Here is a 25,342-nt window from a genome sequence, read left to right as displayed (position 1 = left end):
GGGTTATTTTGAGACATTTTCGGAACTACTCCGGAATCATTTCGGGACTATTTCGCGATCATTTGGGGACCCTTCCGGCATCATTTCTGGATGGTTTTCGGGATGCGTCCGGGATCCCGTCGGGGTACTTTCGGGATCATTTGCGTACCTTCGAGAGATAAATTCTTGATGGTTTCCGGGATCATTACGGAACTTTTCCGGGGTTATTTGGAGTCCCTTTAGGCATCATTTCTGGATGGTCTTCGGGATTCGTCCGGCATCCCGTCGGGGTCATTTCGGGACTTTTTCGCGACTGATACGGGATCATTTGGGGACCCTTTCGGCATCATTTCTGGATGGTTTTCGGGATCCGTCCGGGATCTCGTCAGGGTAATTTGGGGGTTCTTCCGGCATCATTTCTGGATGGTTTTCGGTATCCGTCCAGGATCCCGTCGGAATAATTGCGGGACTTTTTCGGGATCATTTGGGGTCCCTTCCGGCATCATTTCTGGATGGTTTTTGGGATTCGTCCGGCATCCCGTTGGGTCATTTCGGGACTTTTTCTCGACTAATACGGGATCATTTGCGGGCTCTTTCGGCATCATTTCTAGATAGTTGTCGGGATCCGTTCGGGATCCCGTCAGGGTCTTTTCGGAACTATTAGGAGATCATTCGAGGACCTTTCCGGCATCATTTCTGGATAGTTTTCGGGATCCTTTCGGGGTCCCGTCAGGGCCATTTCGGGACTTTTTCGTGATCATTTAAGGATGGTTTTCAGGATTCGTCCGGGAACCCGTCAGGGTAATTTCCGGACTTTTCCGAGACTATTTCGGGATGATTTTGGGACTTTCCCAAGATCATTTCTAGATGGATTTCGGGATCAGCCCGGGATGCCGTCAGGGTAATTTTGGGACTATTAGGTGATCATTTGATGACCTTTCCGGCATCACTTCTGGATGATTTTCGGTATCCGTTCGGGATCCCGTCGGAATCATTGCGGGACTCTTTCGGAATCATTTGGGATCCTTCCGGCATCATTTCTGGATAGTTTTCGGGATCCGTCCGCGATCCTGTCGCGGTCATTCCGGTACTTTTTCGCGCCTAATACGGGATCATTTGGGGACCCTTTCGGCATCATTTCTGGATAGTTTTCGGGATCCGGACGGGGTCATTTCGGGAATATTTCGGGATCATTTGGGGTACCTACCGGCATCATTTCTGGATGGTTTTCGGTATCCGTCCGGGATCTCGTCGGGGTCATTTGGGGACCTTTTCGGGATCATTTGGGGGCTCTTCCGGTATCATTTCTGGATGGTTTTCGCGATCCGTCCGGGATCCCTTCGGGGTCATTTCGGGACTTTTTCGCGACCTGTACGGGATCATTTGGGAACTCTTTCAACATCATTTCCGGATCGTTTTCGGGATCCGTCCGGGATCCCATCAGGGTAATTGCGGGACTATTAGGGGATCATTTGGGGACCTTTCCGGCATCATTTCTGGATAATTTTCGGTATCCGTCCGGGATGCCGACGAGGACATTTCGGGACTATTTCGGGATCATTTGGGATACCTACCGACATCATTTCTGGATGGTTTTTGGGATTCGTCCGGTATCCCGTCGGGGTCATTTCGGTACTTTTTCTCGACTAATACGGGATCATTTGGGGGCTCTTCCGGCATAATTTCTGGATGGTTTTCGGGATCCCGTCCGGGTCATTCCGGGAATTTTTCTCGACTAATACGGGATCATTTGGGGACCCTTTCGGCATCATTTCTGGATAGTTTTCGGGATCCGTCCGCGATTCGGACGGGGTCATTTCGGGACTATTTCGGGATCATTTGGGGTACCTACCGGCATCATTTCTGGATGGGTTTCGGGATTCTTCCGGGATCCCGTCGGGGTCATTTCAGGACTTTTTCGGGATCATTTAGGGTACCTTCCGGCATCATTTCTAGATGGCTTTCTGGATCAGTCCGGGATCCGGTCGGGGTCATTTCGGGACTTTTTCTCGACTAATACGGGATCATTTGGGGACCCATTCGGCATCATTTCTGGATGATTTTCGAGATCCGTCCGGGATCCGGTCGGGGTCATTTCGGGACTTTTTCTGGACTTATACGGGATCATTTGGGAACCCTTCCGGCATCATTTCTGGATGGTTTTCGGGATCCGTCCGGGATCCCGATGGCGTCATTTCGGGACTTTTTCGGGATAATTTGGGTTCCCTTCCGGCATCATTTCTGGATGGTTTTCGAGATTCGTCCGGGATCCCGTCGGGGTCATTTCAGGACTTTTTCGCCACTAATACGGGATCGTTTGGGGGCCGTTTCGCCATCATTTCTGGATGGTTTTCGGGATCGGTCCGGGATCCCGTCATGGTCATTTCGACACTATTTGGGGATCATTTGGGAACCTCTCCGGCATAATTTCTGGATAGCTTCCGGGATCCGTCGGGGATCCTTTCAGGGTCATTTCGGGACTATTAAGAGATTACTTGAGGAACTTTCCGGCATCATTTCTGGATAGCTTTCGGGATCAGTCCGGGATACCGTCGGGGTCATTCCGGAACTTTTTCTCGACCAATACGGGATCATTTGAGGACCTTTCCGGCATCATTTCTAGATGGTTTTTGGGATCCGTTTGGGATCCCGCCGGGGTCATTTCGGGACTTTTTCGGTACTATTTCGGGATAATTTTGGGACCCTTCCGGGATCATTTCTGTATAGTTTTCGGGATCCATCCGGGATCCCGTCGGGGTTATTTTGGGATATTTTCGGGACTATTCCGGGATCATTTCGGGACTTTATCGCGAACATTTAGGGACCTTTCCGGCAACATTTCTGGATGGGTTTCGGGATCCGTTCGGCATCCAGTCGGGGTATTTTCGGGATAATTTGCGTACCTTTGAGAGATAAATTCTTTATGGTTTCCGGGATCATTACGGGACTTTTTCGGGGTCATTTGGGTCCCTTCCGCCATTATTTCTGGATGGTTTTCGGGATCCGTCCGGGATCCCGTCGGGGTCATTTCGGGACTCTTAGGGGATCATTTGAGGACCTCTCCGGCATCATTTCTTAATAGTTTCTTAGATCCGTCGGGGCTCTCGACGGGGTAATTTAGGGACTATTTCCGAATCATTTGGGGTACCTACCGGGATCACATCTGGATGGTTTTTGGTATCCGTCCGGGATCCCGTCGCGATCATTTCGGACTTTTTCGGGATCATTCGGGTAATTTCAGGGCATCATTTCTGGATGGTTTTAGGGATCCGTCCGGGATCCCGACGGGGTCATTGTAGGTCTGTTTCGGGATCATTTTGGGGTACCTACCGGCATTTTTTCTAGATGGTTTTCGGTATCCGTCCAGGATCCCGTCGGGGTCATTTCGGGACTTTTTCGGGATTTTTTGGGGCTCTTCCGGCATCATTTCGGGATGGCTTTCGGGATTCGTCCGGTATCCCGTCGGGGTCATTTCGGGACTTTCTCGACTAATACGGGATCATTTGGGGACCCTTTCGGCATCAATTCTGGATTGTTTTAGTGATTCGTCCGGGATTCCGTCGGGGTCATTTCGCGACTTTTTCGGGATCATTTGGGGTCCCTTCCGGCATCATTTCTGGATGGTTTTCGAGATTCGTCCGGGACCCGTCGGGGTCATTTTAGGACTTTCCGGATCATTTGGGGTACCTTCCGGCAACATTTCTAGATGGTTTTCGGGATCCCGTCGGGGTCATTTCGGGACTTTTTCGGGATAATTTGGGGTATTTTTCGGCATCATTTCTATATGGTTTTCGGGATGCGTCCGGGATCCCGTCGGGGTCATTTCGGGACTTTTTCTCGACTAATTCGGGATCATTTGGAGACCCTTTCGGCATCATTTCTGGATGGTTTTCGGGATCCGTTCGGGATCCCAGCAGGGTAATTTTGGGACTATTAGGGTATCATTTGGGGAACTTTCCGGCATCGTTTTTGGATAGTTTTCGCGATCCGTTCGGGATCCCGTAGTGGTCATTTCGGAACTATTTCGGGATCATTTTGGGGTACCTTCCGGCATCATCTCCGGATAGTTTTCGGGATCCCGTCGGGGTCACTTCGGGACTTTTTCTCAACTGATAAGGGCTCAAATGGGGACCCTTTCGGCATCATTTCTGGATAGTCTGCGGGATCATTTCGGGACTATTAAGGGATCATTTGAGGACCTTTCCGGCATCATTTCTGAATAGTTTTCGGTATCTGTCCGGGATCCCGTCAGGATCATTTCGGGACTTTTTCGGGGCTATTTCGGGATCATTTGGGGTATTTTCCGACATCATTTCAGTATGGTTTTCGGGATCCAACCGGGATCCCGTCGGGGCCATTTCGGGATCATTTGGTGTCACTTCCGGCATAATTTCTGGATGGTTTTCGGGATCCGTCAAGAATCCCGTCGGGGCCATTCCTGTACTTTTTCGGGATTAATACGGAATGATTTGGGAAGCCTTTCGGTATCATTTCTGGATGGTTTTCGGGATCTGTACGGGAACCCATAAGGGTAATTTCGGGACTTTTTCGGGACTATTTCTGAATCATTTTGGGACCCCTCCTGGTTAATTTCTGGATGATTTTCGGGATCTGTCCTGGAATTTTAGTATCATCTTGGGATTTCTGGATGGTTTTAGGGATCCGTCCGGGATCCCGACGGGGTCATTGTAGGTCTGTTTCGGGATCATTTTGGGGTACCTACCGGCATTTTTTCTAGATGGTTTTCGGTATCCGTCCAGGATCCCGTCGGGGTCATTTCGGGACTTTTTCGGGATTTTTTGGGGCTCTTCCGGCATCATTTCGGGATGGCTTTCGGGATTCGTCCGGTATCCCGTCGGGGTCATTTCGGGACTTTCTCGACTAATACGGGATCATTTGGGGACCCTTTCGGCATCAATTCTGGATTGTTTTAGTGATTCGTCCGGGATTCCGTCGGGGTCATTTCGCGACTTTTTCGGGATCATTTGGGGTCCCTTCCGGCATCATTTCTGGATGGTTTTCGAGATTCGTCCGGGACCCGTCGGGGTCATTTTAGGACTTTCCGGATCATTTGGGGTACCTTCCGGCAACATTTCTAGATGGTTTTCGGTATCCCGTCGGGGTCATTTCGGGACTTTTTCGGGATAATTTGGGGTATTTTTCGGCATCATTTCTATATGGTTTTCGGGATGCGTCCGGGATCCCGTCGGGGTCATTTCGGGACTTTTTCTCGACTAATTCGGGATCATTTGGAGACCCTTTCGGCATCATTTCTGGATGGTTTTCGGGATCCGTTCGGGATCCCAGCAGGGTAATTTTGGGACTATTAGGGTATCATTTGGGGAACTTTCCGGCATCGTTTTTGGATAGTTTTCGCGATCCGTTCGGGATCCCGTAGTGGTCATTTCGGAACTATTTCGGGATCATTTTGGGGTACCTTCCGTCATCATCTCTGGATAGTTTTCGGGATCCCGTCGGGGTCACTTCGGGACTTTTTCTCAACTGATAAGGGCTCAAATGGGGACCCTTTCGGCATCATTTCTGGATAGTCTGCGGGATCATTTCGGGACTATTAAGGGATCATTTGAGGACCTTTCCGGCATCATTTCTGAATAGTTTTCGGTATCTGTCCGGGATCCCGTCAGGATCATTTCGGGACTTTTTCGGGGCTATTTCGGGATCATTTGGGGTATTTTCCGACATCATTTCAGTATGGTTTTCGGGATCCAACCGGGATCCCGTCGGGGCCATTTCGGGATCATTTGGTGTCACTTCCGGCATAATTTCTGGATGGTTTTCGGGATCCGTCAAGAATCCCGTCGGGGCCATTCCTGTACTTTTTCGGGATTAATACGGAATGATTTGGGAAGCCTTTCGGTATCATTTCTGGATGGTTTTCGGGATCTGTACGGGAACCCATAAGGGTAATTTCGGGACTTTTTCGGGACTATTTCTGAATCATTTTGGGACCCCTCCTGGTTAATTTCTGGATGATTTTCGGGATCTGTCCTGGAATTTTAGTATCATCTTGGGACCCTTCCGGGATCATTTTAGGTCTCTTCGCAACCGGTAGTTCAGCATACATGCCTTTTTAAATTATGAGCTTTTATCGGCGTGGATTTGCTGCTAATTATTCGTAATTAAAATTCGGTATGTTTTATCTTCAATCTTACACAGCTTTTTCGTTCTATTTTTGAGTTTTTTAAATTAATCGTGTAACGAACTCTTATAACTATAATTACACTTTTTGTAATATTTTAACCAACTAAATACCACAAAAAGCAACACTATTTTCATCTAAAAAATTCTCTTTGGTTTTAGCTAATTGTAGTTTCACTCCTTTGTTCTAAGAGTAGTAATTCTTTCACCCCTTTCATATCAGTTAATTTAATTTAAAAACAAAATGTATTTTTTTAATTCGAAAATACTGTATTTTACTATTCATGAAAGCGTGCCTTTTAGCTTATCTTCTCATTTAGTTCTATTTTTTTTTACTAAATTACAAAGATAAAATACATTAGACAAAAATAATTTTTAAACAGATAACTTGATAAGCAGGCTAACGTGAATAGCACATATATTTTATTTTCTCCTTGCGGAAAGTTTGGATGTTTGTATGTTTGTATTTTTGTATGTTTGTCCAGACGTTTGTCTTTGTGACTCAATCACGCAAGAACGGCTGGACAGATTTGGATGAAATTTGGCACACATATAGCCAATAGTCTATAAGGATCTACTAGCTATATTTTTTTGAAAAGGGGAGAGGTCCCCGCCCCCTAGGAACAGTTATAATTTAATTATTGTATTTTTTCGTATATGTGACTGAATCACGCCAGAACGGCTTCACGGATTTTGATGAAATTGGGAACACAGACAAAACTCTACTGGCGATATTTTTTTAGAACATGGAAAGGGGGGTAGGGGACCCACGACCCCTTCGAACAAATACTTTTTAATAATTTTTACACATTATAACTTTACCTATATTGACGTTCACCAATATTACAAACTTGTGGCAACCCTAGTGATTGATGGCAACTGGCAACGACACCGATGCGTATAGTGAACGAGCTATGAACGTCAAAGTAATAACGAGAGTCATCGAGTGCGGTTCATATAAATCTTATGATAATTTGTATTTGATATTTGTTGCCTTATAAGTTGTATTTGATAATAAACATATAAATACTTGTGCGTAAATATAGCAGTTAATACAAAACTCAATGGGTCAAATAAGTCGAGGGCTTACAAAATGTGCAGTGACACCCTACGTCCCCCTCCCCCTTTCTCTCACACTCTGGTGTAAAATCTATAAATTGTTATAACTCAATATAAATGTTCTCCTAAATCAATAATTTTCGGTATCTGGCTGATAGAGATCGAGATCTAAACAATTTTGGAAAAACGATCGGTGGTGCTCTCCATCTCCTCCCGCCATCCGCCCTCCATCAATTGTTTTTATTAGCACGCTTTTATTAGCTTTACTTGTATGTTTCTTTGTAACTTTTCATTCGCTCCAACGCGCCTGCTGCCTTATTAACCTGGTTTTATAATTAGCGTCACCTTATTTGTATTCCCGTTAGGGTCATATCGAGACCCTTCCGGGATCATTTCTGGATGGTTTTCGGGATCCGTCCGGCATCCCGCCGGGGTAATTTCGGGACTTTTTCGGGACTATTTGGGATCATTTTGGGACCATTACCGGATCATTTCTGTATAGTTTTCGGTATCCGTTCGGGATCCCGTCGGGGTTGTTTTGGGACATTTTCGGGACTATTCCGCGATCATTTCGGGACAATTTCGCGATCATTTGGGGACCCTTCCGGCATCATATCTGGATGGGTTTCGGGATCCGTCCGGCATCCCCTCGAGGTATTTTCGGGATCATTTGCGTACCTTTGAGAGATAAATTCTTGATGGATTCCGGGATCATTATGGGACTTTTTCGGGGTCATTTTGGGTCTCTTCCGGCATCATTTCTGGATGGTTTTCGTCATCCGTCCGGGATACCGCCGGGGTAATTTCGGGACTTTTTCGGGACTATTTCGGGATCATTTTGGGACCATTACTCGATCATTTCTGTATAGTTTTCGGGATCCGTTCGGGATCCCGTCGGAGTTGTTTTGGGACATTTTCGGGACTATTCCGCGATCATTTCGGGACAATTTCGCGATCATTTGGGGACCCTTCCGGCATCATATCTGGATGGGTTTCGGGATCCGTCCGGCATTCCGTCGAGGTATTTTCGGGATCATTTGCGTACCTTTGAGAGATAAATTCTTGATGGTTTCCGGGATCATTATGGGACTTTTTCGGGGTCATTTTGGGTCTCTTCCGGCATCATTTCTGGATGGTTTTAGGCATCCGTCAGGGATCCCGTCGGGGCCATTTCGGGGCTATTTTGGGATCATTTGGGGTATCTTCCGGCATCATTTCTGGATGGTTTTTGAGATCCGTCTAGGATCCCGTTGGGGTAATTTCGGGAATTTTTCTCTACTAATACGGGATCATTTGGGGACCCTTTCGCCATCATTTCTTGATGGTTTTCGCGATCCGTCCTGGATCCCGTCAGGGTCATTTCGGGACTATTAGGGGATCATTTAAGGACCTCCGGCATCATTTCTGGATAGTTTTCGGGATCCGTCCGGGATCCCGTCGGGGTCATTTCGGGATCATTTGGGGTCCCTTCCGGCACCATTTCTGGATGGTTTTCGGGATTCGTGTGGGATTCCGTCGGGGTAATTTCGGGACTATTTCGGGATCATCTGGGGTACCTACCGGCGTCATTTCTGGATAGTTTTCGGGATTCGTCCGGGATCCGGACGGGGTAATTTCGGGGCTTTTTTGGGATCATATAGGGTACCTTCCGGCATCATTTCTGGATGGTTTTCTGTATCCGGGGTTATTTTGGAACATTTTCGGGACTATTCGGGGATCATTTCGGGACTATTTCGCGATCATTTGGGGACCCTTCCGGCATCATTTCTAGATGGGTTTCGTTAACCGTCCGGCATCCCGTCGTGGTATTTTCAGAATCATTTGCGTACCTTTGAGAGATAAATTCTTGATGGTTTCCGGGATCATTATGGGACTTTTTCGGGGTCATTTTGGGCATCATTTCTGGATAGTTTTTGGGATCCGTCCGGGATCCCGTCGGAGCCATTTCGGGGCTATTTTGGGATCATTTGGGGTATCTTCCAGCATCATTTCTGGATGGCTTTCGAGATCCGTCCGGGATCCTGTCGGAGTAATTTCGGGAATTCTTCTCGACTAATACGGGATCATTTGGGGACCCTTTCGGCATCATTTCTGGATGGTTTTCGGGATCCGTCCGGGATCCCGTCAGCGTCATTTCGAGACTATGAAGGGATCATTTGAGGACCCTTCCGGTATCATTTCTGGATAGTTTTCGGGATCCGTCCGGCATCCCGAGGGGGTCATTTCGGTACTATTTCGGGATCATTTGGGGTACCTACCGGCATCATATCTGGATGGTTTTCGGTATCCGTCCGGGATGCCGTCGGGGTCAATTCTGGACTTTTTCTCAACTAATACGGGATCATTTGGGCCATTTTGGCATCATTTCTGGATGGTTTTCGGGATCCGTCCGGGACCCCGTTAGGGTGATTTTGGGACTATTAGGGGATCATTTGGGGTACCTACCGGCATCATTTCTGGATGGTTTTCGGTATCCGTCGGGGATGCCGTCGGGGTCATTTCGGGACATTTTCGGGAGCATTTGGGGTCCCTTCCGGCATCATTTCTGGATGGTTTTCGGTATTCGTCCGGGATCCCGTCGGGGTCATTTCAGGACTTTTTCGGGATCATTTGGGGTTCCTCCCAGCATCATTTCTAGATGGTTTTTGGCATCGGTCCGGGATGCCGTCGGGGTCATTTCGGGACTTTTTTGCTACTAATACGGGATCATTTGGGGACCCTTTCGCCATCATTTCTGGATGGTTTTCGGGATCCCGGGATCCCGTCAGGTTCATTTCGGGACTATTTGGGGATCATTTTGGAACCTTTCCGGCCTCATTTCCGGATAGTTTCCGGGATCCGTCGGGGATCCCGTCGTGGTCATTTCAGGACCTTTTCGGGATCATTTGGGGTCCCTTACAAAATCATTTCTGGATGGTTTTCGGGATTCGTCCTGGATCCCGACGGGGTTATTTCGGGACTATATCGGGATCATTTTGGGGTGCCCACCGGCATCATTTCTGGATGGTTTTCGGGATCCGTCCGGTATCCCGTCGGGGTCAATTCTGGACTTTTTCTCAACTAATACGGGATCATTTGGGCCATTTTGGCATCATTTCTGGATGGTTGTCGGGATGCGTCCGGGACTCCGTTAGGGTGATTTTGGGACTATTAGGGGATCATTTGAGGGCCTTTCCGGCATCATATCTGGATGGTTTTCGGTATCCTTCCGGGATCTCGTCGGGGTCATTTCGGGGCTTTTTCGGGATCATTCGGGGTCCCATCCGGCATCATCTCTGGATGGCTTTCGGGATCCGTCTGGGATCCCGTCGGGGTTATTTCAGGGCTTTTTTTGGATCATTTCGGGACTATAAGGGCATCATTTGGGGACATTTTCGGCACCATTTCTGGATAGTTTTCAGGATCCCGTAGGGGTCATTTCGGGACTATTTCGAGATCATTTGGGGTACCATCCGGCATCATTTCTAGATGGTTTTCGGTATCCGCTCAGGACCTCGTCGGGTCATTTCGGGACATTTTTGGGGCTAATACGGGATCGTTTGGGGAGCCTTTCGGCATCTTTTCTGGATGGTTTCCGGGATCCGTACGGGGTCCCGTCAGAGTAATTTCGGGACATTTTCGGGATCATTTAAGGATGGTTTTCAGGACTCGTCCGGGATCCCGTCAGAGGGTAATTTCTGGACTTTTCCGATACAATTTCGGGATCATTTTGGCACCCTTCCAAGATCATTCCTGGATGGATTTCGGGATCTGTCCGGGATCCCGTCAGGGTCATTTAGGGATCCGTTAATACGGGATCATTTGGGGACCCTTCCGGCATCACTTCTGGATGTATTTCGGGATCTGTACGGGAACCCATCAGGGTAATTTCGGGACTATTTCGGGATCATTTGGGGACCCTTTAAGGGGCATTTCATGACTTTTTCTGTATTATTTTGGGATCATTTGTGGACCCTTCCGAGGCCATTTCTGGATCCTTCCGGGATGTCGTAGGAGTCATTTCGAGATTTTTTTGTTACTTTTTCGGTATAGTTATGGGACCCTTCCAGGATCATTTCTGGATCTGTGCGGGATCCCATCGGAGTCATTTCCGGACTGTTTCGGGCTCATTTTGGGACCCTTCCGGAATCATTTATGTATGGTTTTCGCGATCCATTGTGGATCCCCTCGCGGTCATTTCGGAACTTTTTCTGGACTATGTCGGGATAATTTGGGAACCCTTCCTGGATATTTTCTGGATGGTTTTCGAGATCCGTCCGGGAGTCCGTCAGAGTAATTTCGGAAATTTTTCGGGACTATTTCGGGATCATTTTGGAACACCTTCAGGGATCATTTCTGTGTGGTTTTCTGGATACGTCTAGAATCGTGTCGTTGTCATTTCGGGGTTTTTTGGGACTATTCCGGGAAATTTTGGAGACCCTTCCGGGGCATTTCTGGATGGTTTTCGGGATCCGTCCGCGATAGCGTGGGGGTCATTTCGTAGCTTTTTCTGGTTAATTTCGGAATCATTTGGAATCCTATCAGGTTATCAGCTCATTTAGTTCGTTTTTTACTCGAATTACAAAAATAAAATGCACTAGACAGAAAACAAAATTTTAAACAGATAACTGGATATGTGAATAGCCCATATATTTAAATTTATCCTTGCGGACGGGGCCGCGGGTAAAGGCTAGTTTATTTATATATGTAATACCACGAACAGTATTCCTGCCAAGATTCCAAGGGCTTTTGATTTCACCCTGTAGAACTTTTTCATTTTCTTCTACTTAATATGGTAGGTGTTACACCCATTTTACAAAATTTTTTCTAAAGTTATATTTTGCGTCAATAATGCATTTTTCATTTTTCGTAATTTTCGATATCGAAAAAGTGGGCGTGGTTATAGTCGGATTTCGCCCATTTTTTATACCAAAATAAAGTGAGTTCAGATAAGTACGTAAACTAAGTTTAGTAAAGATATATCGGTTTTTTCTCAAGTTATCGTGTTAACGGCCGAGCGGAAGGACAGACGGTCGACTGTGTATAAAAACTGGGCGTGGCGTCAACCGATTTCGCCCATTTTCACAGAAAACAGTTGCCGTCATAGAATCTATGCCACTACCAAATTTCATCATGATATCTTCAAAGACTGCCAAATTACAGCTTGCACAACTTTTAAATTACCTTTTTTTAAAAGTGGGCGGTGCCACGCCCGTTGTACAAAATTTTACTAATTTTCTATTCTGCGTCATAAGGTCAACCTACCTACCAAGTTTCATCGCTTTATCCTTCTTTGGCAATGAATTATCACATTTTTTCAGTTTTTCGAAATTTTCGATACCGAAAAAGTGGGCGTGGTTATAGTCCGATATCACTCATTTTAAATAGCGATCTGAGATGAGTGCCCAGGAATCTACATACCAAATTTCATCAAGATACCTCAAAATTTACAGACGGACAGACGGACGGACGAACATGGCTCAATCAAATTTTTTTTCGATACTGATGATTTTGATATATGGAAGTCTATATCTATCTCGATTCCTTTATACCTGTGCAACCAACCGTTATCCAATCAAAGTTAATATACGCTGTGTGCAAAGCACGCTGAGTATAAAAATAGTCGTGAATTAGCCTAATTGACACATTTATAATGTTTCAAAACCTTTATAAGAGCTTTCAATACACGACCCGAAAAAACTGAATAATAAGATATCCTTTCCAATAGGTTGTTTAGGGTTCACAATAAGCGTAAATTTTTCATGAAACATAAACTTTCTTATCAAGATCAATAAAAAATGAGGGTTTTCCCAAAACAAAGTCAACACTTGTTATTTTCATCTTATAATTCATTTAACCGGAATTTAAGCTTAACTTATTGCTTTTGCTGGTTAAGACTCTGGGGCGCCGTGGTGTAGTGGTAGCGTACTCCGCCTACCACACCGAGGGTGCTGGGTTTAAGACCCGCGCAAAAGCCACATCAGAATTTCTAAGTGGGCTCGCTCCTGCACAGTGGTTTGGCAAACATTCCGAAAAGTTTCTGTCATTAAAAACCTCAGTGAAAATTCATCTGCCTTCCAGGTGCCGTTCGGAGTCGGCATAAAAAATTAAAGCCCCGTCCCGTATATTTGTAGGAAAAACTAAAAAGGTGCAAGATGCGAACTTGAAGAGAAGCTCGGCCTAAATATTTTCTGAGATAAATCGCGCCAAGTATATATTTGTTTTTAATTATTTTTTATCACGGTTCAGGCCTGCTAATTGTCAATTTAGCAATGTCTGGCTTCGTCCTAAAATGCTGTGACAATTATTTCTTTGTGCTAAAAAATCAGAGAACGTGTGTTAAGTGGTCCTATTGCCATACTATGAAAAAAGATATACACACATAAAAATAAATCTTTTATTTCATAGTTTTGATATCGGCTGACACTTCGGCCAAAAAGCCGCCTGAATATGCATTGCAATGTGATATCTTGGAGAAAAATCTATAATTTTGTTAATCGGTCTTGGTTTAAGTATATATTTTAGTGGCGCAAACAAATCTATTTTTTATCGCTTTTGCTCTCGCTTCCGTACAAGGAACCAGACTGGAGGAATTTGGCCCAACCTAAATTATTGTCGCTATTTTTATAAAAATATGTATTATTATATAACACCAAAAATCCAAATAGAAACTTAAAAATTTTTTAGAAAATTCAGAAAAATTCCGCGAATTTTCAGCTTTTCGGTACTAATTTTTAGAATTTTCCTGAGATGAATTCTAAAAATTCTTACTGAAAGCAAAAAATTTGCATGAAAATTCACGGAATTCTCCCGAATTTTCTAAAAAGTCTTAAGTGCATATTTGGATTGTTGGTGTTATATAATAATACATATTTTTTAAAAATATCGGAAGGGCGAAGCAAAACTTAGTAAAAACTGGAAGAATCTGAGTGGCAAAGACTTTTGTAGATGAGTGTAGATATGTAGGTATGTGTGTTTGTATTAAAAATTTCAAGGTCACTTTATCTTACTTAAAAAGTTTACTTAAATGCCCCCTCCCAAATCGCGGTGGATCCGCCCCTGCTCTTCACCATCTCCTCTGCTCGCCAGTAGTCCGTCGTTTCCCGGTTCATTTTTATGTTTTAGGAAGTTATTGCCATACTCACCGATTACGAATCCGATTGCCATTATTATTCTTGCAAACATTTTCCCGAATCTTGATACCTGCTGTTATCCGCCAAATTGTCTGGATTGTTTGAAGAATATTCCCATCAGGCAGCTTTGGAAGCTCTTCACATCGACGTTCAGCCATACATTTCATTCTTTTAAATATGACTATTTCTTCTGTCACAATAACGCTCCATACACTGCTCCTTGCTGCGCCTGCACGCAACGTAGCTTTTATGCAACGTATTTTTTTCCTAAGGAAAATAGCTGTTTTTTCAGGCTCGATGGAAACCTATGCTGCCCACAGCGGCAGTCCATATTGAGTGAGAAATACGCTCCCAAAATTCCGTGACATCTTGAGGTCGAAGACTGCACTCAGTGAGCAGATGTAAGAACGCAGTTAAGTAGTCATCAGCTGTCTGCATCGTGAGCAGCTTCTTGACAGAAAACTTGCCTTGGGCCACTGCGGCCACTTTCTACGCTGCACAAAGGCGTGTAGGTATTTTGGCTGCCGCATGGTAATATTTCAAGTAGATATATGCAACTCATAATAGAGTGCGGAAATTCAGCAAGCTGGTTTTATGACTGTTGTCGTTATGGACTTGAGCAATTTGCTTTTTAATCAGGAGACATCCATGTAGCTTTTTATGCTGAAGCCCAGTCAGAAAATCCATTGTATTTCGAGTCGCGGCGAAGTCGATCAACTTCAACGCGTTGGAGGAAAATAAAAAGAAATTAAGGGTGAAGTTTTCGGCTTCTCAAATGGCGTACATTGGTCGAAGTCGAATTACCCAGGTTTTATGTGGACATACTTCTTTTTTTTTGGGGTTGATGGTCGATGGTGAGAGATAACTCTTTGGTAAACGGGATTATTTGAGACAACAAGGTCATAGAAAGAAGGCTCAAGCTGTGTGATATTTTGAGCATCTGTGTAATATCGTCGGCTGAATGGAAGATCACCCTATCTCGGTTTCCATTTTTCTAATTTGATCTTTAGCTGTAAGGATTCGTTTTTAAAACAAACTAAGAGATTTAACGTTCTCCAAACCAATTCTGAGGTATTTTTTTTAAGTTCTGAAAAAGTGTGTTTTTAGGAATATTGTAAGGTTGGAAGTTTTCGAACCGAAATTTTAAGTTAAGACATAAAACGATAGATACGACTTCAACAGCACATTCCATTACACTTCCATTACACAGTAAATTAGGTTTTATCTACATTATAGTACTTGCATACTGAAATCTATTTCTACTTACAGCTTTTTATCAACAACGAATGGCACAAAAGCAAAACCGGTAAGACATTCGGCTCCATTAATCCCGCCACAGAAAAAACTGTTGCAGAAATCCAGTGCGCCGGCAAGGAAGATGTCGATATCGCAGTGCAGGCCGCGCGTAATGCGTTCAAGTAGGTCGAACTATTTGTGACACACTTTGACTGTTTACTGAGTTTTTCTCTCTTTAACCAACCAGATCCGACTCACGTTGGCGCCGCATGGACGCTTCTAATCGTGGTGTGCTCATATATCGCTTGGCGGAACTGTTGGAACGTGATCGTGTGTATTTAGCTGTAAGTTATTGTGTTGGCAATGAAGTTTACAAAACTTAAGTAAGCTTTACAATTTTATATAGAGTTTGGAAACACTGGACAATGGCAAACCTTATGCCGTTGCCTACAATGTCGATGTGCCCATGGCTATAAAGAATTTGCGCTATTTTGCCGGGTGGGCGGATAAAAATCATGGCAAGACTATACCCATGGATGGCGATTACTTTGCTTATACCCGTCACGAACCCGTTGGTGTATGCGCACAGATAATACCATGGAATTTTCCGATAGTTATGATGGCATGGAAATTGGGTCCAGCGCTGGCCACTGGTAACACGATTGTATTGAAACCAGCTGAACAGACTAGTTTAACAGCACTCTACATTGCTGAATTGACCAAAGAAGCTGGCTTTCCGCCAGGTGTAGTTAATGTGTTACCTGGTTTCGGAGATGCTGGTGCCGCTTTGGCAAATCACTATGATGTTGATAAGGTAGCTTTTACTGGTTCCACTGAGGTGGGCAAACTGATTCAGCAATCTTCGGGCAAAACAAATTTAAAACGCGTTACATTGGAATTGGGTGGCAAGAGTCCCAACATCGTATTGGCTGATACCGATATGGATTATGCTGTAGAGACATCACACTTTGGTCTTTTCTTTAATATGGGACAAACTTGTTGTGCTGGTTCACGCACCTTTGTCGAGGAGAAAATTTACGATGAGTTTGTCGAACGTAGCGCTGAACGTGCTAAAAAGCGTACAGTTGGTAATCCTTTTGAAATCCATGTGGAGCAAGGACCACAAGTGGACCAAGAGCAATTGCAACGCATTTTGGGTATGATTGAAGAGGGCAAAAAGCAGGGTGCCAAACTTGTTGCTGGCGGTAATCGTGCAAATCAATTGCCTGGCTATTTCGTGCAGCCCACCGTATTTGCTGATGTACAAGATGATATGACGATCGCACGTGAAGAAATCTTTGGCCCTGTGCAACAAATTATACGCTTTAAGAATTTGGATGAGGTTATTGCACGTGCTAACAATTCGGACTATGGTTTAGCGGCAGCTGTTTTCACACGTGATCTCGATAAGGCTAATTATATTGTGCAGGGTCTACGTGCTGGTACTGTTTGGGTAAATACTTACAATATTTTGGCGGCACAAATTCCATTCGGTGGCTATAAGATATCCGGTCATGGACGTGAAAATGGCGAATATGCGCTACAAAATTACACTGAGGTGAAGAGCGTTATTGTGAAAATACCACAGAAGAGTTCGTAAATGGTGTGAAGGAGACATTGAGGAAGATCGAGAGAAAGGAAACGTAAATCTGATATATACTTACACCCCGTTTTTTTACGCAGAAACGGAGAGATAAGAATACTTGGTTATCTTCGCACAAAATCCTTGTACTGTCAAATATTTGATATTTGTTAAGTAGTTTTTATATCAATTAAATATATTTAAAATATAAAATTAGTTGTTGATGAATATTGCCTAAGATTTAGAAGAAAAAAGATTTAAACTGTGAACTTATTGCAATGCAGTAAAGAAACTTTCGAAACCCTTTTATAGTTCATCGTCGTAATATATTAAGTTCTTAAAGCCACATACTTGCTTTGCGAACATTACATACTCAGCTGAGAGCTTTGGAGACAAAATAAGGGAATATCACCATGTAGGAAAATGAACCTAGGGTAACCCTGGAATGTGTTTGTATGAAATGGGTATCAAATGGAAGGTATTAAAGAGTATTTTAAAAGGGAGTGGGCTATAGTTCTATAGGTGGACGCCATTTCGGGATATCGCCATAAAGGTGGACCAGGGGTGACTCTAGAATGTGTTTGTACGATATGGGTATCAAATGAAAGGTGTTAATGAGTATTTTAAAAGGCAGTGTATTAATGATGGTTTTAAAGGGGAGTGTCCCTTAGTTGTATATGTGAATGCGTTTTCGAGATATCGACCAAAATGTGGACCAGGGTGACCCAGAACAGAATCTGTCAGGTACCGCTAATTTATTTATATATGTAATACCACGAACAGTATTCCTGCCAAGATTCCAAGGGCTTTTCATTTCGCCCTGCGGAACTTTTTCATTTTATTCTATTTAATATGGTAGGTGTTACACCCATTTTACAAAGTTTTTTCTAAAGTTATATTTTGCGTCAATAATGCATTTTTCGTAATTTTCGATATCGAAAAAGTGGGCGTGGTTATAGTCGGATTTCGCCCATTTTTTATACCAAGATAAAGTGAGTTCAGATAAGTACGTAAACTAAGTTTAGTAAAGATATATCAGTTTTTGCTCCAGTTATCGTGTTAACGGCCGAGCGGAAGGACAGACGGTCGACTGTGTATATAAACTGGGCGTGGCTGCAACCGATTTCGCCCATTTTCACAGAAAACAGTTACCGTCATAGAATCTATACCCCTACCAAATTTCAGAAGGATTGGTACATTTTTGTTCGACTTATGACATTAAAAGTATTCTAGAAAAACTAAATGAAAAAGGGCAGAGCCACGCCCATTTTGAAATTTTCTTTTATTTTTGTATTTTGTTGCACCATATCATTACTGGAGTTGAATGTTGACATAATTTAGTTATATACTGTAAAGATATTAAATTTTTTGTTAAAATTTGACTTAAAAATATTTTTTTTTTAAAAGTGGGCGTGTTCTTCATCTTATTTTGCTAATTTTTATTCAGCACATATATAGTAATAGTAGTAACGTTCTTGCCAAATTTCATCATGATATCTTCAAATACTGCCAAATTACAGCTTGCACAACTTTTAAATTACCTTCTTTTAAAAGTGGGCGGTGCCACGCCCATTGTCAAAAACTTTACTAGTTTTCTATTCTGCGTCATAAGGTCAACCTACCTACCAAGTTTCATCGCTTTATCCTTCTTTGGCAATGAATTATCGCATTTTTTCGGTTTTCCGAAATTTTCGATATCGAAAAAGTGGGCGTGGTTATAGTCCGATATCACTCATTTTAAATAGCGATCTGAGATGAGTGCCAAGGAACCTACATACCAAATTTCATCAAAATACCTCAAAATTTACTCAAGTTTTCGTGTTAAGGGACAGACGGACGGACGGACATGGCTCAATCAAATTTTTTTTCGATACTGATGATTTTGATATATGGAAGTCTATATCTATCTCGATTCCTTTATACCTGTACAACCAACCGTTATCCAATCAAAGTTAATATACGCTGTGTGCAAAGCACGCTGGGTATAAAAATACTCGTGAATTAGCGTAATTGACACATTTATAATGTTTCAAAACCTTTATAAGAGAAAGAAACTTTCGAAACTCTTTTATAGTTCATCGTCGTAATATATTAAGTTCTTAAAGCCACATACTTGCTTTAATCAGACAACTTGGATACCTATCTTAAGAACTCATTAAAACGCTTTATAGTTTTTAAGGAACCCAAAGTCAACTTGGCTTGCCTTAGAGCTTGCAAAAATATACCCCGAAATCCAAGAAGAATCGACAATGCACTACAATAGCCAAAAAAACGCATTTGAATCGAAATTTTCACAACCGACTTGCGACGATGAGTATCTTTAAATAAGATCCCGTAAATTTTTATGATTTCATTACTAATTGAGGGAGATAGATCCTTTCTTTTCTATGTTGCTGATGAATAACTGAGTTCGAGTAAAAAATTTCCGGATAAAACTTAACTCGCTTGGGTTTCGGAAAAATCTTGAAAATTCGATGTAGCCCAATCGTAGGTACCTCCATTTCTTCTGGCAGTCTCCTTAGTAAACACCTGCATATAAATGAGTCATAGATGCAGCTTAATGAGCGCAAAATGTACGGTTTTCTTTTTAGCCAAGATGCGGCACTTTAAAAGACTTAGAACAATTTCAGCCTTTCCTTCGCTTAGTGGTCCAATTGACAAAGAAAGCACTATATCTTGCCAGCGGATAAAGCTTGGCTATGGCCGTTTTGCTCTCAATATACAATTCGATAGACGATAGGTATTATGCGAAAATCTGAAATAATTACAACTAGAGCCGTCATTTTCAGCTTTTTAGTGGAACCTGGAATATCCACAGCATCGCATCAGATCAAACCCCCGCATTAATTTGAGCCAAGGCTCCTGCCGGAAGGCGGTGGTGGCATAATACAGGCGGTTCTGGAGCGAACTAAATCTCCTTTTCGCAAGCGTGAAGACACTTGAAACTACACTACAGACATTACTCATGGCGCTTGGCTATCAAATGGTTTTCACACGACCAGCCAATGCAGCCTATTCCAACCCATATGTGTCTTTATATAGAAATCATGCTTTGCCTAAAAAGGTGGGTCGTCAAATATTCCAATAACGGACAATGGAAACAAAAAAATCCAAATGAATAGGGATTAACCATGATGACTTGTACTAACTCATGTTGTTCTTGTTGTTGTTGTAGCGATAAGGTTAGTCCCCGAAGGCTTTAGGGAGTGTTATCGATGTGATGGTCCTTTGCCGGATACAGATCCGGTACGCTCCGGTAACACAGCACCATTAAGGAGCTAGCCCGACCATCTCGGGAACGATTTATATGGCATTTAAACATTCAACATTGAGGCCATCCCTCCTTCCCTCCCCACCTTCAAGCTCCCTGAGGAGCTTTAACTAGATATGGATTAGTTTCTACCAAAATTACTGCTACTACTACTGGACCTGCAAATTAATGTGGTGAGGTGAAATGGGGTCAGTTTTTGAAATTGAGTTTTAATCGGCATTTTGTGGAGACTTATTGGGCGATATTCAGACAAAATTTCACGACTTTTGGGAAAAAAATACTGTTAAACCTGTGATACAAGCTGTCCTCCCACGAGATCTGTTTAGTTTCTACGTATCCAAATTTTCTTCCACACTAAAATAGTCACTATACACAGTCCACTGCGCTCTAATTGAAACGGTCGGGAGCTCTAATATTAGCTGTGCTCCAAAATAAAAAGTTATAAATATTGTCTCACCAGTTTTTTCACCTCACGTTATTTGGCAAGATGACCGATGAAATACAAGACAACGACGTGGACCTCCTCGATGGCTCAATTGGGCATCCACGTTGCTGCTATAACACACCCGCTATCGAACATCCGGAACACCCGTGTGTGACGTTCGATCATGGTATCTGTTTCAGTACACATGCATCCGACATTGCCACCAAAGTAGATAGTTCGAAACAAATCTTTAAGTCGCAGTTGGGGGGAAAAGCACAGTTACACTTTCGGTGGCATATCTTACCGATTTTGTATTGCCCGTCACTTCCCACTCACAAAACCCACGACCTAGAATACCTCCACTATAAAAAGTGGTAGGCCAGCCAAAGCTTCGCGCCCAGAACTGTCACACGATGTCTCTTTATGACGTTTTTTTGTTGTTGTTGCTGTAGCGATAAGGTTACTCCCCGAAGGCTTTCGGGAGTGTTATCGATGTGATGGTCCTTTGCCGTATACAGATCCGGTACACTCCGGTAACACAGCACCATTAAGGTGCTAGCCCCACCATCTCGGGAACGATTTATATGGCCACATTAAACCTTCAGGCTATCCCTCCAGAGCCTCGTCTGTTAGTGGGACGGGATTCGCCGCTCGAAGGTGAGGTTGACAATTGGGTCGGAGAAGCTATATATTGCGCTACACAACCCCTTGAATCCCTCTTTATGGCGGTGTGACACCTCACAGTTGAAAAGGTTGGCCGCATCCCTTAATTGTGGCAACAGAAGTCTTAAATTACAGAAGGGTTGAAGAAACTTTATGACGCCTGAACACCAGTGATGCAGTGTGGCAGAAATGCTCAAAGTTAAAGAGCAAAATGTCATGCCCACCAATCGGCTGCACCTCTACGAAGGGTAAGGAAACATCTTCCTAGACATTATGGTGCAATCCGGCCACGTTAACCCAGTCTGGACATTTAATAGGTTAAAATCGTTCGTATCCAGAATCAACTCTGGCATACGTGACACAAACCATATATTCAACTTTAAGGGGAAATCAACTTCTTTAATACTCTAACAGCAACTTTTAACATAAACTGCTTCTTTTCTTACACTCACGTTCGAGGATTTCGATGTCAATCCTTATGTGGTCGTACCTATTGGACGAGGAGAAGCTTTGTTACAACAAGAACATCAACAACAGTTCTGCCTTGTTTCTTCATTCTCTTTATCATTTTTCAAAAGGTCTCCTTCTTATTCTAATAGAGGAATTCAATAATTCTTAATTTATTTTAGGATGTGTTTCGTTTCATCTTCAGAGGCTAATATTTAAGATATCCCTTGAGTCAAAATCCAATGTCAATCCTCAACCTCGTCTAGTCTACGTCCAGTTTTCAAAAAGAGCCTTCCATACCAAATAAACTCTCGAAATCAGGCCGCTGGCCAACTCGCAGTTCCTCTTTATTTCGATATTTAAAATCCTCTATAAAGTAATTACGTCGCTCCATAAAGAACTCTATCGCACGGCTATTGACTTCCTCTAAAGTACCGTTTTCGCCACCAAGTTCTATGGGTAAGTATTTTTGAGGGACATGAGCATACAGTGACTCCAAATCGTTGCCGTGAAAGTAAAACTGTGGATGAATAAAAAATTGGTTATTCGAATAGAGTAATTTTTAGTTTTTGAGCGAGGGGGATTGAATATGTATTTTTTGATTCAACGCCATGTTGAACGGTCCGTGATCATATTTGATGATAAAGCATTTCTTAATGAAAAACAACCAACCTTCAGCTAATTTCAGATTACTCGAGCAACCCGTACTCTCATATTACCTGTCTTTGCCCTACAACCTGCATCCTTCCCACAACTTTTCATACTCACACGCTCCTGCTGCTTCTCCGACATCAATGCCTTCATCATATTGAAAATTTTATCAAAACCAGCCGGTACATTAATAAAATGAGTGGCGCGATGTCGCAATGGCATTGCTTGCTCAGCAAAAAGCATCACTTTCTTTACAACACTTGGTGTAATTTGGGCAAAGTGCACAAAGGTTGGTCGACATAAATCCATTACAACAACATAACCATTCACGGCAGCATAGTCATCTTCACGCGACCATATTTCTTGTATAGCTTGCGATAAAGCTATGATATCTTTAAAACTATATTTATCGGGTGGATAGTTGCCAGCGCGTATGAACATAATACGTGCACCGGTCTCGTGTAGCGGATTTGGTAACAAAACGCTTACGCTGAAAGTATACGATGTACGTCAATAAAGTAGCACCACCATAAATTTAGCTCACTCACCCATATTTGAGACGTTCTAAAACACTTGGATCATCTACATCTGGTATAGTATAAAAATCTGAATATTTTGTTTTCAAAGTATAGAAGCAATCGAGCTTTGCTTTAGTCTTCTCCAAACTGTATTTACAGCCACGTAAGAATCCCACAAGTAATTGATCATCGAGTCGTATATTTAAATGTGGCTCGTTAGCTGCCCATACCTTTAATGTAAGTAAGTCCTCCGCTACGCGTTCAGGACGCTCATTTAACTCTTCGATGGCCTTTTTTTGTAGATGCTCCGGTAAAGCACGTATATTGGGTTGAGCAGTCATTAATTGAGGTTTATTTTGGAATTGTTGAAAAAGACTTGCTGTTAAGATTAGTTGTACACAAGCGCTAAGTGAGGTTGGCTGAAAACACGCTTATGCTTCGACTGAGAATGCATTTAAAGGTGCGTATATTGACGCGTTTTTTTCGGTAGCTAGTACCTGGGCAATATATACTTACTAACTTAATAAGCGCTTAACCATGTAAACAGCTATGGCCGTCCAACACGACGTATCAGTCGCTCCCCCAGCGGGTTAGAGGGTTAGAATATACCAGGGGTAGGTATGCCTGTCGTAAGAGGCGTCTAAAATACCAAATAGATTCAAGAGGTTGTATAACACAATCCCTTTCAAGGTGTTGCCAGCGCAAAATATAGCTTCTCCAACCCAATTGTCAACCTCACCTATCCGTGGCGAATCCTGTTTCATAACAGCCGAGGCTCTGGCTACCCCGAACTCCTCGTGGATCTAGGGGGTGGGAGAGCGGTATGGCCTAGAAGGTCGCATGTGGTCATACTAAATTGTTCCTGAGATGGTCGGGCTTGGTACCTGAACGTACCGGATTTGCATACGGCAAAGGACCATCAACATGGATAACACTCCCCAAGGCCTTCGGAGAGTGTCCTTATCGCTACAACAACAACAACAACAACAACGTATCAGTCGCTGCTTTGTTGTACCAATAAATTGATATTCTCCCCATAATGCAAGACTCAAAAATCTTTGGTTAAGGTACTAAAAGAAATCTTCTCGGCATGCAACATTCCGTACCTGAACAGTGTAGAACTCGCTCCTGCATAACCAATTTACTCTGGCCGCTATCATTGATGTGGACTGCGCTTTCAACAACGTGAAGGCTGCGACGATACAAACAGGCCTTGGTAGGGGAATTGAAAGCTTTTTCCTACTTCTCAATCGTAAATATCAGCTGAGCTAGGTGGAACAATAATTTGGAAACGGAATTGGGTGCTCTCACCTCTGCTATGGCTTATTACAATAAGTTACATCCCAGCAAAATTCAACACAAATCGTGATGTACGCTAACACGTTGTGAAGATCCTGATGTCTCTTTCGTGATAAGTTAGATCATGTAAAGAGCGTTGGCGATAGCTAAGTACGTAGACAGAGCGAATTGGTCTTAAGCTAAGTCCGAAAAAGATGGATCTGCTATTCTCCACAGGGAAGTATAAACCACCTACCTTTGAATTACCAAAGCTAACCGGCCAGCAATTAGTCCTATCAAATAGTACCAAGTATCTGGGACTCAAAATTGTTTGTAAACTCAACTGCGAAGCGTGCATCCAGGAGCGAGTACGGAAAGCCAGCATCGCTTTCTATGATTGTAAATCAAAGCTCGATAAGAAATGGGTATCAGTCCCAAGATGGTGCAATGGCTGTATGAATCAGTGGAGCGACCAGAGATCTTACTACGAAACTCGATTGGAAAAAATTTCTTTCGGATTTGAAAAAAAAAAAATGTATGTATGTGATTTGACAACTTTGGAATCGCACTTCCTCTCGATTCGAGTTGCAGAATAAGATCACAGTGCCTACATATGGCTCTATAGTGTGGTCGGAAGCTCTTTGTAAGAACTTCAATATCACCAACCCACGGAATGTTTAGCGCACTGCGTATTTCAGTGGAACCGGAGCCTCATACACCTGCAATATGACGGCTTTAGACCCCATATTAAACCTGCTTCCGATAGACATGCACATACTACAATCTGAATACTGGACGAATACTCAGAAAGGGCACAGCAGTATCTATAATTTAATTCTGGCGGGAACTTTCAATTCTGAAATAGATTATTATCCCTGCAAACTGCTGTTTGAGGGCAGCGTTAAGACTATCCCTCCGAGAATTATTTCCAGTTTATAACGGTATACAAATCTACGCCGTCGG

General features: G+C 43.3%; 2 protein-coding genes across 2 annotated transcripts in view; one reads left to right on the top strand and one right to left on the bottom strand.

Moving 5' to 3' along the window:
• Aldh (Aldehyde dehydrogenase) overlaps positions 1 to 17,340 on the top strand; it is a 44,263-nt gene extending 26,923 nt beyond the window's left edge. Inside the window, exons 2-4 of the mRNA XM_067771303.1 lie at positions 15,579 to 15,727; positions 15,793 to 15,889; positions 15,952 to 17,340. Coding sequence (XP_067627404.1) covers positions 15,579 to 15,727; positions 15,793 to 15,889; positions 15,952 to 17,145 — 1,440 coding nt within the window. The 3' untranslated portion in view covers positions 17,146 to 17,340. The remainder of the gene's footprint in view (positions 1 to 15,578; positions 15,728 to 15,792; positions 15,890 to 15,951) is intronic.
• A 4,871-nt stretch (positions 17,341 to 22,211) lies between these two features.
• Positions 22,212 to 23,442, bottom strand: LOC137243520 (alpha-tocopherol transfer protein-like). Its single transcript, XM_067771311.1, has 3 exons — positions 23,132 to 23,442; positions 22,701 to 23,073; positions 22,212 to 22,452 (listed from the first exon to the last, which is right to left on the bottom strand). The coding sequence occupies exons 1-3, from the start codon at positions 23,440 to 23,442 to the stop codon at positions 22,213 to 22,215; spliced, it is 924 nt and encodes a 307-aa protein (XP_067627412.1). The 3' UTR covers position 22,212.
• Positions 23,443 to 25,342: the final 1,900 nt, after the last annotated feature.

Source organism: Eurosta solidaginis, chromosome 3 (assembly GCF_040869045.1).
Source record: "Eurosta solidaginis isolate ZX-2024a chromosome 3, ASM4086904v1, whole genome shotgun sequence".
NCBI lineage: Eukaryota > Metazoa > Arthropoda > Insecta > Diptera > Tephritidae > Eurosta > Eurosta solidaginis.
This window is presented reverse-complemented; position numbering and strand designations above follow the sequence as displayed.

Coding starts and splice junctions, on each gene's coding strand:
- LOC137243520 (XM_067771311.1), bottom strand. CDS start 23,442: ATGACTGCTCAACCCAATATACGTGCTTTACCGGAGCATCTACAAAAA. Junction 23,074..23,131: donor TTAGAACGTCTCAAATATGG/GTGAGTGAGCTA, acceptor GTATACTTTCAG/CGTAAGCGTTTTGTTACCAA. Junction 22,453..22,700: donor CGGAGAAGCAGCAGGAGCGT/GTGAGTATGAAA, acceptor ATTCATCCACAG/TTTTACTTTCACGGCAACGA.